The 15,023-nt window shown below is 40.2% G+C and overlaps 1 protein-coding gene across 1 annotated transcript; it reads left to right on the top strand.

Moving 5' to 3' along the window:
* The first annotated feature begins 944 nt into the window (after positions 1-944).
* Positions 945-14,610, top strand: cfap52 (cilia and flagella associated protein 52). The gene is made up of 14 exons (XM_078793086.1): positions 945-1,247; positions 1,450-1,649; positions 1,733-1,869; positions 3,134-3,262; positions 3,528-3,624; positions 3,907-4,023; positions 4,118-4,218; positions 4,290-4,460; positions 5,421-5,569; positions 5,659-5,804; positions 6,048-6,199; positions 7,759-7,864; positions 13,479-13,590; positions 13,973-14,610. Exons 1-14 carry the CDS (start codon positions 1,187-1,189, stop codon positions 14,152-14,154), a joined length of 1,860 nt encoding a protein of 619 aa, XP_078649212.1. The 5' UTR covers positions 945-1,186; the 3' UTR covers positions 14,155-14,610.
* Positions 14,611-15,023: the final 413 nt, after the last annotated feature.

Here is a 15,023-nt window from a genome sequence, read left to right on the forward strand (position 1 = left end):
CAAGATACCAGAGTACCTCTGGTGGGTACATTTGTATTACCCTTCAAGGGTATGCCTCCATAGACCATCAATGACCCACTGCCAAACTAGCCATTTTTACGATTTTTAGCAGGGGCGAGTAATGCAATAGTTACTTTTGTTGGTAACTAGTTTTAACTACTGGTAACTACTTTTTTGAGACTAGTAACTATTACCAATTACTTTTTTTTAAAAAGTAAAGTGCCCAACACTGCCAATTCACTCACTTAATGTCCAACCTGGAGCCGGTTTATGCTACGTTTACTACTTTGTTAGCTTTAATAAATAAAACAAAATGACTGTACACCTCCCTCGGGGTAATAAAACTAGTTTTCTCGTATTATACAGCCGCCCCGGCCCACTCCATGAAAACCTTTTACGGACATTGCATACGCTGTTCTTTTCACAATAAACGTCGTACTGCTTTTATTGTGAAAGCTTCACACGGAAATTTTGTCGACTGCTTTTGCCTCTCCTAAATTAACGACGGTCACTACAAAATAAGTAAAAATGGGGTCATGGAAATGTAAAAAGGATTAGACAAATTAACTGGCAAGTAAGGAAAATACTATTTTCTTGGTGAGAGGGTGTCGAAACTTAGACTGAGTTCGAACCCGCCGACCGTTGCTAGGTAACGCTTGTTGTGTGTCTCGACAAAATAGGACTGCTGGTTAAAATCTCTTCGGTGTTCAATAGCATTTTATTTTCATCGATACGATACGAATTGGTCTGTGGGGGTTGTGGCTTTGACGGTAAGTTCCAGAGCTACTAATGATATACAGATGTATTCATTTAACTGTTTATTGTGGTTGTAGTTTGCATTCGTGTACAATTACATATTCCTTATCTTTATTCGTTGCTCAGTGAATACAGTTTCTTTCATAAAATTGTAATAAAACTATAATATCACATTCTAGTTCCGTTATGTGGACGTCATTGCGACTGGTTATTAAAAATGACGTCTTAGATTTCGGCCATTGCGCATCTTAGTGACGTCACACGCACCGAACGTACGCGTCAACAACAACAAAAAGCGTGAAAAAAAATCTTGAAGTAACCAGGTGCCAAAGTGACGTAATATATTTACACAGTACTGTATGTTCTACGAACTGTCATTGTTTTCAACCATTCTTTATTCACATACACAGCAATTCTACAGTAGAACAACATGGATCTTGAAACAAAAGACGTTTCACAACTTGAACTGGCGACTCTTTCGGGGTACAACGGTAAGTTCTGCAACGTATTGTAGAACACTTAGTACTGTACCATATTTACACTGAAGTATGCCTGTAACATTGCTGTATGTAGGAACAAATTAGAGGCTTGAAAGTATATTGAAAAAACTGAAATCTAAGAAAGAAATACATTCACAGTATACATTGTTGAGATGGTGTAATTTAATGTGTGTGTGTGTGTGTGTGTGTTTAGGACAAGTACGCTTTGGCATGAGGCTTCATCCGGACAAAGAGCACCTCATCTATCCTCTGGGATGTACGGTTGTTCTGACCAGAATTAAAGATGACATGAGGCACTTCCTGCATGGACACACGGGCGATGTCTCCTGTATATCCATGTCCAAAAGTGGAATATATATTGCTTCGGGAGAGATCAATTTTCAAGGCTTTGATGTACAGTAGCTTTGCTTGCATATTTTTTTTATGTATGATTAATTGTAAATTATCATTTTGAATAAACCTGTGTATTTTCCTAGGCTGAAATAATCGTCTGGGAATATGCGACGCGATCCATCTATACCCACTTTCAAATCCACGAGGCAAAAGTAGAAGCGTTGGCCTTTTCACCCAACGACAAATACTTGGTGTCCCTTGGGGGCCAGGATGATGGCAGGTAAAAATTGTTATTGTAACAGCCTCGAAATATTCATTCATTCATTCATTTTCTACCGCTTGTCCTCACTGGAGTTGCGGGGGTGCTGGAGCCTATCCGAGCTGTCTTCGGGCGAGAGGCGGGGTACACCCTGGACTAGCCGCCAGCCAATCATAAGGCACATATAGACAAACAACCATTCACACTCACATTCATATCTATGGACAATTTGGAGGAAATGTGGGAGGAAACCGGAGAACCCGGAGAAAACCCACACATGCACAGGGAGAACATGCAAACTCCACACAGAGGGTGGAATTGAACTCGGGTCTCCTAGCTGTGAGGCCTGCATGCTAACCACTTTATTGCCATGTAGCCCAGTGCTGCATTTATTTTTGTATATAATGTATATTTCGACTGCATGAATGAATGAATGAATGAAATGTTCACTTTTGTTTTTGCTTCCAGGCCTATTTGTCAAAATTTGTTTATAATATATGATTCATTTATCTCACGGGTGGCAACAATAAAAGGCCACCCAAAAATGTGCACTTTAACTGTATTGACCATATGCCTCAAATGTCTTTTACCTTGACCGAGAGCATCCCAGACATCTATGTGTTCCATATAGACTCGGCCATGGTGGTGGGGTTATGGTGTGGGCTGTTGTATGTTATGGCCAATTAACACAGGGTATAAATATGTAAATATCTTCTGATTTCAGCCTCTCAAGAGGGAATATTTCTAAATTCCCTTAGCCATACATGAAATCAGACCCATTATCTTTGTGTTTTAGCCAAAATAAGATATTCACACATATCAGCTTAGACTTGGGAAAACAGTGCCGGACATTTTTGCCTCATTTCTTATACAATTTATTGCGGACCCAACCACTATAACTGTAGATGTTAGCTTTATATTCATTTGGCCCCTCTATGGCCTAACCATGTACTCCATGGATTGAAACAACAAGCTTCAGATTAATCGACTAAGAAAGTGATCATGATTACATTTTTGTGTACATTTATTGTTTTACTGACACTATTTGACAAACATTTTGTTTTGTAATTATTTATTTATTTTAACATAATTCAAGCGGTAACCTGGTGTTTGTGCCCTTATTTGCTCTGTAAGGTCAAATCTTCTATTTCTGAATAAAGATGCCTAATCTCATAATATGTTTTTTTATCTGATACATTGATTAATTAGGAAAAAAATAATTGAGATAATGCATCACATGTCTCAGATGCATGTCATTTTTGAACACATGTCTGTGTATTCCTAGGATACTCTTATGGAGCATTGCAGCCAAGCAGGCCATTTGTTCAGCCCCAGCGTTACCACTCAGTTTATGTCACCGCCTCACCGTCAAGTTCTCCAACACAAATGACAACATGTTTGTTTCTGCCGGCAGGTGAGGGAATGTTGTCGTCCTTTTTGTAATTCATGGTAATTCAATGTTAACATTCTAAATGCATGTCTGCTTCGCATCCAGGTTCTGGGTTCTATATTGTCTGTCGGTGTGAATGTGAGCGCGAATGGTTGTTGCCACTGGAGACCAGTCCAGGATATAGCACACCCAAAGTCTGAATGAATGAATGAATGAAAAATACCTATAAGGCTGAAGCGTCACTGCTAAGAGCGATCTGATCGTTCTTCTCTTCTCTTTGTATGTGCAGGGCAACCTTGCAGGTCTGGGAGCTGGACAAGGATAACAAGATTAAACCTTCAGACTGTCAGCTGAGCAAGCTGAAGAGGACTGTGAAATGTGTTGAGGTTCACTGCAGAGATTTCACACTTTTTTTTTCACATATGTCACCGTTGAATTCACAGTGGATTCATATATGGTTATAAAAAATATTTAGTTCTAATTTTAATCGAAATGCATGATTAAGGCGTTGTTGTGCCTTAGGTTGGCCACAATTAAAGGCCTATATAAAATGTGCAGTTTCCGTTGAGCATGACACATCCTGGCAACACGGGGCTGTATGTTATGATGCAACATGATTGTGGATAAGTGACATGACGGTGCCCCCCCCCCCCCCTTTCTGTCTGCAGTTTGCGCCAGATGATCAGTTTATTTTCTGTGGTACTACCAGCGGAGACATCTTGAAAATCAACACCAAGACAAAATATCTGAGCGACTATGGTCCGGTTAAAACAAAACACAGTCTGGTAGGTCAGAACTATTAGTCATTTGAATTAAAGCCAGTCTCAGTGTATATGTATTTCTTTGTATTAGCTAATGAATGCTGTGTCTTTTGCACAGGGTGCCAATGTCCTAAAGGCATTACATACAGGTGAGCTCGTTGTTGGTTCTGGATTTGGCAACTTAACACTGTGTTCCACGACAAACTTCAAGGCAATCAAGTAAGTTAACAGCGAATTTGCAATTAGGTTTTACAATGTATTTAATGTCTTTATCTTTTACTCTGCATTAGACACATCCAGCTGAACAATGGAGTGACCTCTATCGCTCTCAAAGACGACGGACTACACTTCTTTGTTGGCACAGATGCTTCTCAGATTTATTGCGTCAATTATGAGACCTTCAAAGCTGAGCTTGTATCCACGAGTCACCACGGACCCGTCAAAGACGTCTCCATCGCTTAGTGAGTGGCAGGCAGGACACTTTTGGCCAGGGCTAGTCGTAGATGACAAAAAAAAAAAAAAGAATTTATCCATCCATGATGAGAACATGTTATGATCACAACGTTTTCTCACCAGTACCTACAAAGGACACTAGATGGCAGCATAAGTACACCGTTTTTATGTAATCTAATCTATGTCCACAGTTAGAAAGAATTTATGAAAAAGAAATGAGGTAACTTCATGCACATAAATAATGCCTGAATTAAAATTAAATTTCAAACTTGTACTAAATAAGAGCACAAATGCAGTCACTCATAACTGTGCAATGAACATATACCAATGGAAAGATGACTAAAGTATATTTGTTTCACCTCAAAATAAGTTAAATGTCAAGTAGCAAATATTAGACCTAAAGTCGATTTTAAGAAAAAGGTAAATAACTATAAAATGGGATAAAAATGAACAAATGATTAAATTATGGATTTCAAAAAAATCTAAGTCAAAAACGAGTAAACGAATATAAATCAAATATAACGGTATAAGTAACATACGGCTGGAAACTCTGTGTTTATGATCACTGAGCAACCACACACAAATAGTATCATGACAACAAGAGTGTAAACTTCGGTCACACTTATCAAAGTTAGTACGTTAGCGTGATATCAACTTTTACCATGGGACAAAAACAAGCTCCAAACTAATCAAATTCCTTGTTTGTCACTGTTTTAAAAAGTCACATTGGGAGCGCCGAAGACCAGAACCTAGGCAGATAACTCTAGCTAGGCAAAACATCAAACGGGCACGGGTTTGATAAGGGAGGGGTCAAACCCGCTAAAATAATCGATTGGCATCGATTATTTTCTGCCATAAAGTATTTGGACAGTTGACATCAAGGGAATGTGAGCTAAGCATATCATATAGCATATAATTTTCTAGTTTTTCATGTTTTTTGTGTCGATTTTTATTATTTTATTCAACAGTGGATCATCTGAGTTGTTTGTGACCGGTTCCGAGGAGGACATTAGGGTGTGGCATATAGAGAAGCCCAAAGAGCTGCTGAGAATCCCCGAACCCTGTATAATATGTAACTCTGTGTACTTGATGGTTGACGGACACAGCATCGTTAGTGGTAGGTCCAAATTTATATGTCGTCATTAACAATATGGATGTGCTTTATTCTGAGCAATGGCTTCACTGTGTTTTTTGTTTAATTATCAGGCTGGAATGATGGAAAGATTCGTGTGTTTGCTCCGCAAAGTGGTCGCCTCTTGCTCATCATTCACAATGCGCACAGAGGCGGTGTGACAGCCATGAAGGGGTCCAGGGATTGTCAGAAGGTTGTCAGCGGGGGGCAAGAAGGACAGGTCAGTCTTGTATTCAGGTGGTACTAAAATATGAATTGCCATATAATACAATATTGATTCAGTTTCTATGTGTAATCAAGTTATAATATAGAATCAACAGTACTACACGTCTTGGTTGCAGCCAAGGAGTACACTTCATTTTCTCTCAATTGCATTGATTGATTGATAGCCAGGTGGGATAGGCTCCAGCCCCTGCCAATTGACATCCACTACAGCGTCATATAATAGTTTGTTGCCATGCAGGTATGTGTTTGGGAGCTGCTGAAGCACGGCCACCGGCGGTTGGCGTTCTTGACAGAGCACAAAGCCACTGTCACGTGTGTCCAAATCAAGAGTGATGACAAGCAGTGTGTCACTTCCAGCACTGACGGAACCTGTATCATCTGGGACATAGTGTGAGTTGCCTGTCTGCTGGACAACACACATATAGTACATACCAGCATGATAGCATTACTCTTGTACTGTAGGCACTGTTGCACTAGGTGTGGTTGGCTACAGTAAGAAATGTAAACACGGACTAAAACGGCGTGTGGTGTTTAAATACTCTTATTTCCTCTTATACCGACCAGCTGTGTTTATTTAACTGAAAGGGGTACCAGGTGGTTATTCAAGTTACGTGGTGTATTTGACGCAGTATTAATTTTAGTAGGAGCCACTATTTGAGGAAATACTGTAACTATTCCTGAAGCTAGTGCTTTCCAACCACTGTTCCGTGGCAAATTAGTGTACGGTGAGACATCATGTGTGCACGGGGAAACTTCATTGGTCTAAAAATGACTATTAACTACAAATAATATATCTTAGTTCATTTATCCCACTGAGTTGCATTATTGTTTATGTGGTAATAACTCCATTACCACAAGCAATTATATCTGCAATATATCTAGCTACTGTACAGTTCAAGAACCAAATATCCCACTGATAAATCCATAAAACACGAAGTGAACTACTGTACTGACATTGTCTTTCTTTAATTCAGAAATACTACTGGTTGTTTAAATACTGTGCCGCTTACTAGTCGTGAGTAAATGGTAGCACTTTCTTTGGCAGGAGCCAATCACAAGCTATAAGGGAACTCACAACAAGCTCGTCAGCTCATGGGAACTTGCAGGAAAAAAATCAATTCAAGGAGTCGATTAGGTTTGCATGACAGGAAGACTTTAAAATAGTTGTTTTGTATTCTAAACATGTATTGGTAATTGTCTTATATTATATTTCTTATCTAGGTTTGAGTGTTAGGTTGCTGTGTGATGATTGTACCATACTATCTAAGATGACACCCTGAGTCAGACTGGGATTTCTGATGGATTGATAAGCTTGTTGTGAGTTTTCTAATAACTCATGATTGGCTCCTGTCAAATAAAGAGCTACCTGGTCCTCATGGACTTGTGCTGTCAATGAGGGCCGATGGAGTTGGGGGACTATGACTGCCTGGTGGGAGTTAAGAACATGTTAATGCTAACAGGCACGTTTAGCAATAAAGACACAAGTTGGATTCATGCAGTGTATTAATAACTTGACAAAACCAGTCACCAACATGTGGGATTCTTTGTTTGGGGACTTGAGTCTGCAGAATGATACTAGTTTGTGTAACATATTTACAGTTTACCATAGTATTGTGCAAAATGCAATCACAAAATACATTGTACTGTGTGCGATCCAAAATGGCTGAATAAGCAAGCAATGCTGACATTATTTGCCGTCTACATCTTACTAATACCGCAAGATTCAAAGTGTTTTTTCCCAAATTCAGCTGAAATCGGCTCCAGCATACCACCACAACCTTAGTGAGGATACGCGGCATAGAAAAAGGATGTTGCGCGCAGAACCGCGTCAAAATATTTTTGTCAAAAACCGAATCATATAACCTCCCGAACGAGGTTCCACTGCAATAAATTTTCTGTTTACCTTCTTCCTGTTTGTTAATGACTTTCCTTTCAACCTTCTCTTGTAGGAAATTTGTTAAAATACAGAAGATAATTGCCAAAAACACATTGTTCCGGACTGTGTGCTACCATCCTGAAGAACACCAGATCGTGACCAGTGGCACCGACAGAAAGGTTGGTATCAGACATTATTTACGTTGTGTTTTGCGAAAGTATAAATATCATTATCCTTTTTTTTATGGACAATCTGATAATATGACAATAGATCTTGTCAAATATATCAGGTGTAAATGAATGGCTGCTCATTTAAATGTCTCATTATTGCATCATAATATTTTCCACTCTCTGAGCAGAAGAGAGAAGCCTGCCGCTATGGTAGGATTAGTGTCGCCTCCCACAGTGTAGGCTTGAACAATAACACATACACATGCTCTTGCAGATAAATAGATTACTTTGAAAAGCTTGCCATTTATTTCTCCACTCATAATTACGCCGGCTCTCCATTGTGAGAGTCTGTTCAGAAAACATGTTGCTTCCTTGATGGTGCACTTCATCCACACCGCTTGAACCTGAGCGCACACGCACGCTCATCATGTCATGCTGAGTAGTGACGACAATTTGCACTGATTAGAACAGCCTGTGAATGCGCTGTGAAGGAGGAATAAGAAGGAAGGATGCACGCAGGGAGTGAGGGAGTTTGGGAGGGGAGCGATTGTGCCTTCCTGCATACGGATGTGCCGACGCCAGCCTAGTGCCAGCCAGAACCACCATCTGCTCATCCCAGGACACAGGCACTCTGTCTGGTAGAAGAAATACTCCCATCTCTCCTGCTTAGGCCAGCGCTTTTTTTTTCTCCGCCCTACATCCCAGCATGCTGGGGTCGCTATCTTGAAGGAAACGGAAGATAAATGAGAGCCAGTCCACTATGGCGCTACTATTTGATATAGTATACTTATTGCTTCAGTTGAATGGCATGACCAATATCCTAGACATTCAACCAAATGTCCTTTCTTATAGTAATAAATAGATATATTTTTATATTGGCAAAAAAGAATAGTAATAATAGGGGCTGCACGGCGGACGAGTGGTTAGCACGCAGAGACCCGAGTTCAATTCCACCCACGGCCATCTCTGTGTGGAGTTTGCATGTTCTCCCCGTGCATGCGTGGGTTTTCTCCGGGTATTCCGGTTTCCTCCCACATTCCAAAAACATGCTAGGTTAATTGGCGACTCCAAATTGTCCATAGGTATGAATGTGAGTGTGAATGGTTGTTTGTTTATATGTGCCCTGTGATTGGCTGGCAACCAGTCCAGGGTGTACCCGGCCACTCGCCCAAAGACAGCTGGGATAGGCTCCAGCACCCCCGCGACCCTCGTGAGGATTAGCGGTAGAAAATGAATGAATAATAATACTACAAGGATATCAGATTTCCTAACAGTTTGCAGACTTACTCACATCCTTTGAGACACATTTTATTCAGCGGGTTTTTGCGCCTCGTTCACATCGGACCAGGTCACTGGTGTGAGTGACAGGAAGAAAAGCTGAGTGGTTTTGGGAGATGTTGCTTGTTGGGTTGCATGTTTGGCTGCATGTACGTATAAACCCCAAACATAAAATGACCATTTTTCAGGTTTGGTGTTATCCAATTCGTAATATTCATGTGAAAACAGCAATTGATCATTCAATTTCCTATCATGGCTGCATGGCGGAAAATGTGGTTAGCACGCAGGCCTCACAGCTTGGAGACCCAAATTCAATTCCACCCTCTGCCATCTCTGTGTGGAGTTTGCATGTTCTCCCTGTGCATTTTCTCCTTGTACTCCAGTTTCCTCCCACATTCCAAAAACATGCTAGGTTAATTGGCGACTCCAAATTGTCCATAGGTATGAATGTGAGTGTGAATGGTTGTTTGTCTATATGTGCCCTGTGATTGGCTGGGTGTACAGCTGGGATAGGCTCCAGCGACCCTCGTGAGGATAAGCAGTAGAAAATGAATGAACGAATGAATGAATTTTCTCCTCAGCCCAGTGAGTCTCAATTGTTTCCTGTGTTTGAAATAGTACTGAGAACATGGATTATCTGAACAAACCACTGTATAAGTTGCTGGCACCAGCAAAGAGAGACTAACGAACCTTCCAAACTTGAATACATTTTATGAGTACCGTCTCTCCAATGTGTAGTCCAACATCACCCAAAGTTAACTGAGATATACACGCAGAGCATCACAGCCTTGACTTGGCTGCGTACACGACTCAGCTTTGGACGGCAGCCCAATTTCCCTGAGAACACAGATGGGCCAAGAAAAGTCACACAGGCGGTATTGCTAATAAGCCGCTCAAATGAGGAAGAGGTCATGACTGGAAAGAGCCAAGAGACAGAATAATTCTCCTACAAATGACAAGCTGTCTGGGGGTGTCTTGTGTGAGGGAAGTTGAACTTTTTGGTCATCTGCTTTTTTTTAAATGGTTCATCGTGGTAGCTAGAAGTGTGTTTTCCTAAATTCATTTTTAATAGAAATTCTTACAGCAGTAGACCATTCTGATGCATTGCAATGATGCACCCAAACATTCATCCATGTTCTTAGTCTTTCTTTAATTTTGGAACTCTAAATAGGATTCTATTTCATGCCATGATAACCAATATCGGATGTTTGTGTATTAGATTAGATTCCCACTCTTTTCATGGTGCAAAAATTATATTCATGCAGATGACTTTGACCAACTCTTGTATTATAATGTCATTTAGTTTGGCCAAATATTGTATATCCTTAGATAACAGCATCTGCTTTAATCAAACTGACGCATGAGAACTGTGTTGAAAATTTTAATAGACACACAGTGAAACCTATAAATCTAATACAATCAATTCAGTGATACTTATAGGTTATCATGCTTCGGTCTCGGGCTGATACTGACACTTGGGGGCATGATTCTGGGCCTGATACCAGACAAACCATGTGATGATCTTATTATCACATACTATTTAATCATGAGCTTATTATCACGTACTATTTAATCAAAAGACCATTTTGCTTCCAGAAAATGTTCAGTTTATTACATGTATTATATCTAAATAGTGTAAACACAATAATTGCAAAAATATTTCAACAATAATATTTTATCGACAGTCTTATCTTATCAATGTCTGACAATTAAAGTTCCATTAATCAAGTTTGGTTTTTTTGGTGACTGGAGAAGCACTAGGCACTAAGTACTCGTGTGCTGTTCTCTGATTGGTTGTTTCACGGGCACGATACCAGAGCAGCGCACTCTGAGTGGACCGCTACGGGGCTGATACTGGACATGGTTAAACTCTATATTTTATCAGTATCACTGCCCTGGGCTTTGACACAGTATCATTTCGGCCTTTTCCCGTATCATTCATGGGCGGTTTCTAGGGTACAGGGCCAATTAATACTGTAGTATGTGATAATGGTTGATACTACTTTTTTAATTTAAAAAGTTATTTCCAAAGTGTATATTATGAAGAGATAAATTAACCTCTGTAGAAAAACAAGCTAAAAGTAAACCAAACACAATCTCACAATTTGGAGAGGTTTCAGACTACACTAAATACTAATGATTCACAATTCAATATGGCATTAATGATAATTACACATAATTCCTCAGTTGTCAAGGCACATTTTCCAGATAATCATGAAAAAATAGTTTAAGAAACAGAAGGATAGATAACACACATTTCGGGAAGTGAACCAAGCTATCAAACAATACATAAATAGCTACTGTAAGTGGCCGTAAGTGGCTGCAGGTAGCCGGGCTGGCCGTTGCTCGTATCGGCTATTTTCCCTTCGTGGCCCTGGTCTTGTGTCTAGGTATGTGAACAATGTCTTTTACTTGTATGCCGAGGTTTTTTAATAGTCCCACACTGTACTCATTACTTCATTTAAGAGTCTAGTTTGGAGTTGTTGTTTTTTTCCCCTCCCCTAGTGTTGTCCCCCCCTTCATTGCCCAATCATCCCGTCCTGTCGCCCCTTGTCTCACTGCATAGTATGTTGTATATGTATGGACGGATGATTGCACAATTTCACTTGTACTCCTGTATAAGTGACAAGAATAAAGGGCTTACTACTACTACTACTACTACTACTACCAACAGTACCACTGAGGAAAAGACAAGAAGCAGAACTGGAGGTAGCAGAGATGAGGATGCTGAGGCTCTCATTGGGAGTGACCAAGATGGATAGGATCAGGACAAGTACAGCAGAGGGACATTACATGTTAGAGGAGGAGATTGATTTGCTGTGGCGACCCCTAAAGGGAAAAGCCCAAAGAGAGAATTATTTAGATTATTTTTATTACAGATATAAGCATCTTACTGCTGAGTTAGGTTATCCATATTCAGAGTAATAACGATGAAAGTAGCATCTCTATGTGTAGCTTGTTTGCCACGGGGGAGCAACAGGTGATTGTGTGCATTGACTTTAAGTCTGACGCATGAAGCTGGTTTGCATCTCAAGTATTTTTCAGGAGGAAATGTATGGTTGAACTCCAAATTGTATGTTGTATTTTGTGGTGTCTGACTTCTGAGGTTCCAATTTATTGCAGCCTAATACCGTATTCAGATTCTGTATTTAGTTTTCCTTAGATTTTCAAGTTCATATGCATATCAGTGCATGACCATCGGATTTTTAAAAAGATGACACACTGAGATCCTTGTGTATTTCTTCTAAGCCACAAAACTTTCATTTCTGCCGAATATAGCTCACCATGGTTCCTATTTTATTAGGTAATCAGCATTGCCCTAAATAACAAGAACAAATCTGTTGGTGTGCAAATCAGTGATGTTTCTGTCACCTGGCCTATAAATAACCACACACTACAATCGCCTTTGTGTGAGACGGGAGACTTTGACAGCTGTAAAGCCTTGTGGATGATTAACTATTGGTTCCGTTTAGCAGGTATGATTTCAACCTAAGCAGCTGTCATTGAGCTTAAATAGATTAAACATGGTATACGACAAAAAGCCTTTTGGGTGAACACAAAATGTCTTTAACTGACCAATTATGAACAATGCTTTGTACTTAATTGTTGTGAGAACAGGGTGAATAGTACATGCAGGGTCAGGCGGGTTCACCTAAAACTAAGTCTAGTAGATCCCTGCTTTGTGGGGGTTACAATCTGGAACCACCAATGATTGGTGAAAATTTGCATAAACCCATACATTTTTGACTATGTGTAAATAAAAAATGAATAAATGATGTTGATAATTTGTGAATTAGCACACACACTGTCAGATCGGGAAGACCTGGGTTCGATTCTCCGCTTGGGCATCCCTGTGTGGAGTTTGCATGTTCTCCCCTCCTCCCACATTCCAAAAACATGCTAGGTTAATTGGCGACTCCAGATTGTCCATAGGTATGAATGTGAGTGTGAATGGTTGTTTGTCTATATGTGCCCTGTGATTGGCTGGCGACCAGTCCAGGGTGTCTCTCCGCCTCTCGCTTGAAGACAGCTGGGATAGGCTCCAGCATACCTACAACCCAATTTACAGTAATTTCCTTGTGCCTGTCTGAATCAATGGTTTTTTTTCCGGGACACAGCCCCTAGTTAAAAGTGTGGATTACTTAAAAAAAATGTAGTGGAATATGCATTATTTATGTAATTGGAAAAATGATGTGAAACTTTTTTTTTAAGTTCCACATGAAGAGTACTGTAGACTTCCTGTTGTGGAACCTAGCTAGTACAATGTGTTCCACATGAAGAACATCACTTAATGTCCTTAATGTTGCTATAAAATACGGTCGATAACTTTTGCCGATTTGTTCAGATCATCTACTGGGACGTGCACGATGGCACACCAATCAGAGAGCTCCAGGGCTTGCCGACGTCGGCCATCAACTGCATGTTCATCTCCCATGATGGCAGGCATTTTGTGACAGGTAATTGTCAATTACACATCTGTTACTCACCGTCTTGTCCCTCTGTTCCACTTTAGCCACGCAATAGGCTGTGATTCAGTAACCATTTCCTAGTTCGGTGTCTTTGAAATAACTGCATGTAAAAAGTCAAATACACTCTTGATCAACATGGCAAGAACTTATATTTTGCACTGGTGGATCTTAAGGAGGTTCTGTCATATGTCATATGGTCTTCCAAAACGAAATCTTTTGTCTTTGAGATTTCGCACTTTGCTCGGCGGTCCTTGAATGCACCATAGTTGTGCTAAAATGCAAAAGTTTCATATGTACACAAATTGAGTGACATTTTAAAACATATTTCATGTTGTTATATATCCGCCAACCATATCATGCTCTGTGCCAGGTGGAAACGATAAGCTGGTGAGGGTGTGGGACTACATGGAAGGTGTAGTAACCCATGTCGGCAAAGCTCATGGCGGCCCTATCACCAGTGTTGAGATCTGCTGCAACAACCGCACTCTGATCAGCACCAGCTCTGATGGCGCCGTCTTACGCTGGAAGTTCCCTCACCCTGCTTTGGATTGACGTCAAAACTGGACGAGCAAGCGTTGTTTTGGTGAAGCAGTACTGAGCGAAATGAGATTCACATTGAAATTCTTCTCGCCTGTGTGACTGCATTACACTTTAACTGCTAAGGGGACAGTTGGATGGATATCATAGGTCTACATATGCAGATGAAGTCAGTCTATGTAAGCGCCACACTGTGCAGTAGATTACATGCAGACTTCATTCTGATTAACACTTCTATTAACATTCGCTCTATTTAAGAGCACCAAATTATCAACTGTAATTCTTTTGAAGATTCTTGCTAGAAGGGGTAAGAACATATCTTCCTGATATCCTTATCTGATTCTGTTATGTCACGCAAAGAGACTCATTTAAATACACTGGGATCTTTTCAAAGCAATTTTACCATAGGAAATTACCTGTTCCAGGGTCAAACTGTTCCCATCACACGTAAACAGGTAATGTTTCAAGCAACACTTCAGTTTTTGTGTTTTTGTGTATAGCTTTATTGGCATTATTTTCATTTTAGACAAAAGTTGTGGTTCAACTCAAATGACCTTGGGGGTATTTCACTTCTGAAGTTCCACTATAAGCTTAGAAAGCTGCAAGTCCAAGTCCATTCATCGCTTATCATGTATTTCTTAACAATAGTGGAATAAGAGTATTAGGGAAATTATGGATATATTGTCTCTGACTATCTTTTCCAATAAACCAGCATATCTGGCCCACTAAATTCAATCTTTAGCTGCGGTGAGCTGTGAAATTAAGGCTCAAATGATTAGAATCAGAGTTTAATGCAGCAGATGCTGGCTCCCCGTCGACAACTGCACAAAAAAAGTCAATTTATGTGCAGCAGCAGCCTTAATGTGACTGAAGACAGTTTCTGG

The sequence above is a fragment of the Doryrhamphus excisus genome, linkage group LG9 (genome assembly GCF_037039965.1).
Source record: "Doryrhamphus excisus strain RoL-2023G ecotype Guam linkage group LG9, RoL_Dexc_Guam_v1.1, whole genome shotgun sequence".
In the NCBI taxonomy this organism is placed as follows: Eukaryota; Metazoa; Chordata; class Actinopteri; order Syngnathiformes; family Syngnathidae; genus Doryrhamphus; species Doryrhamphus excisus.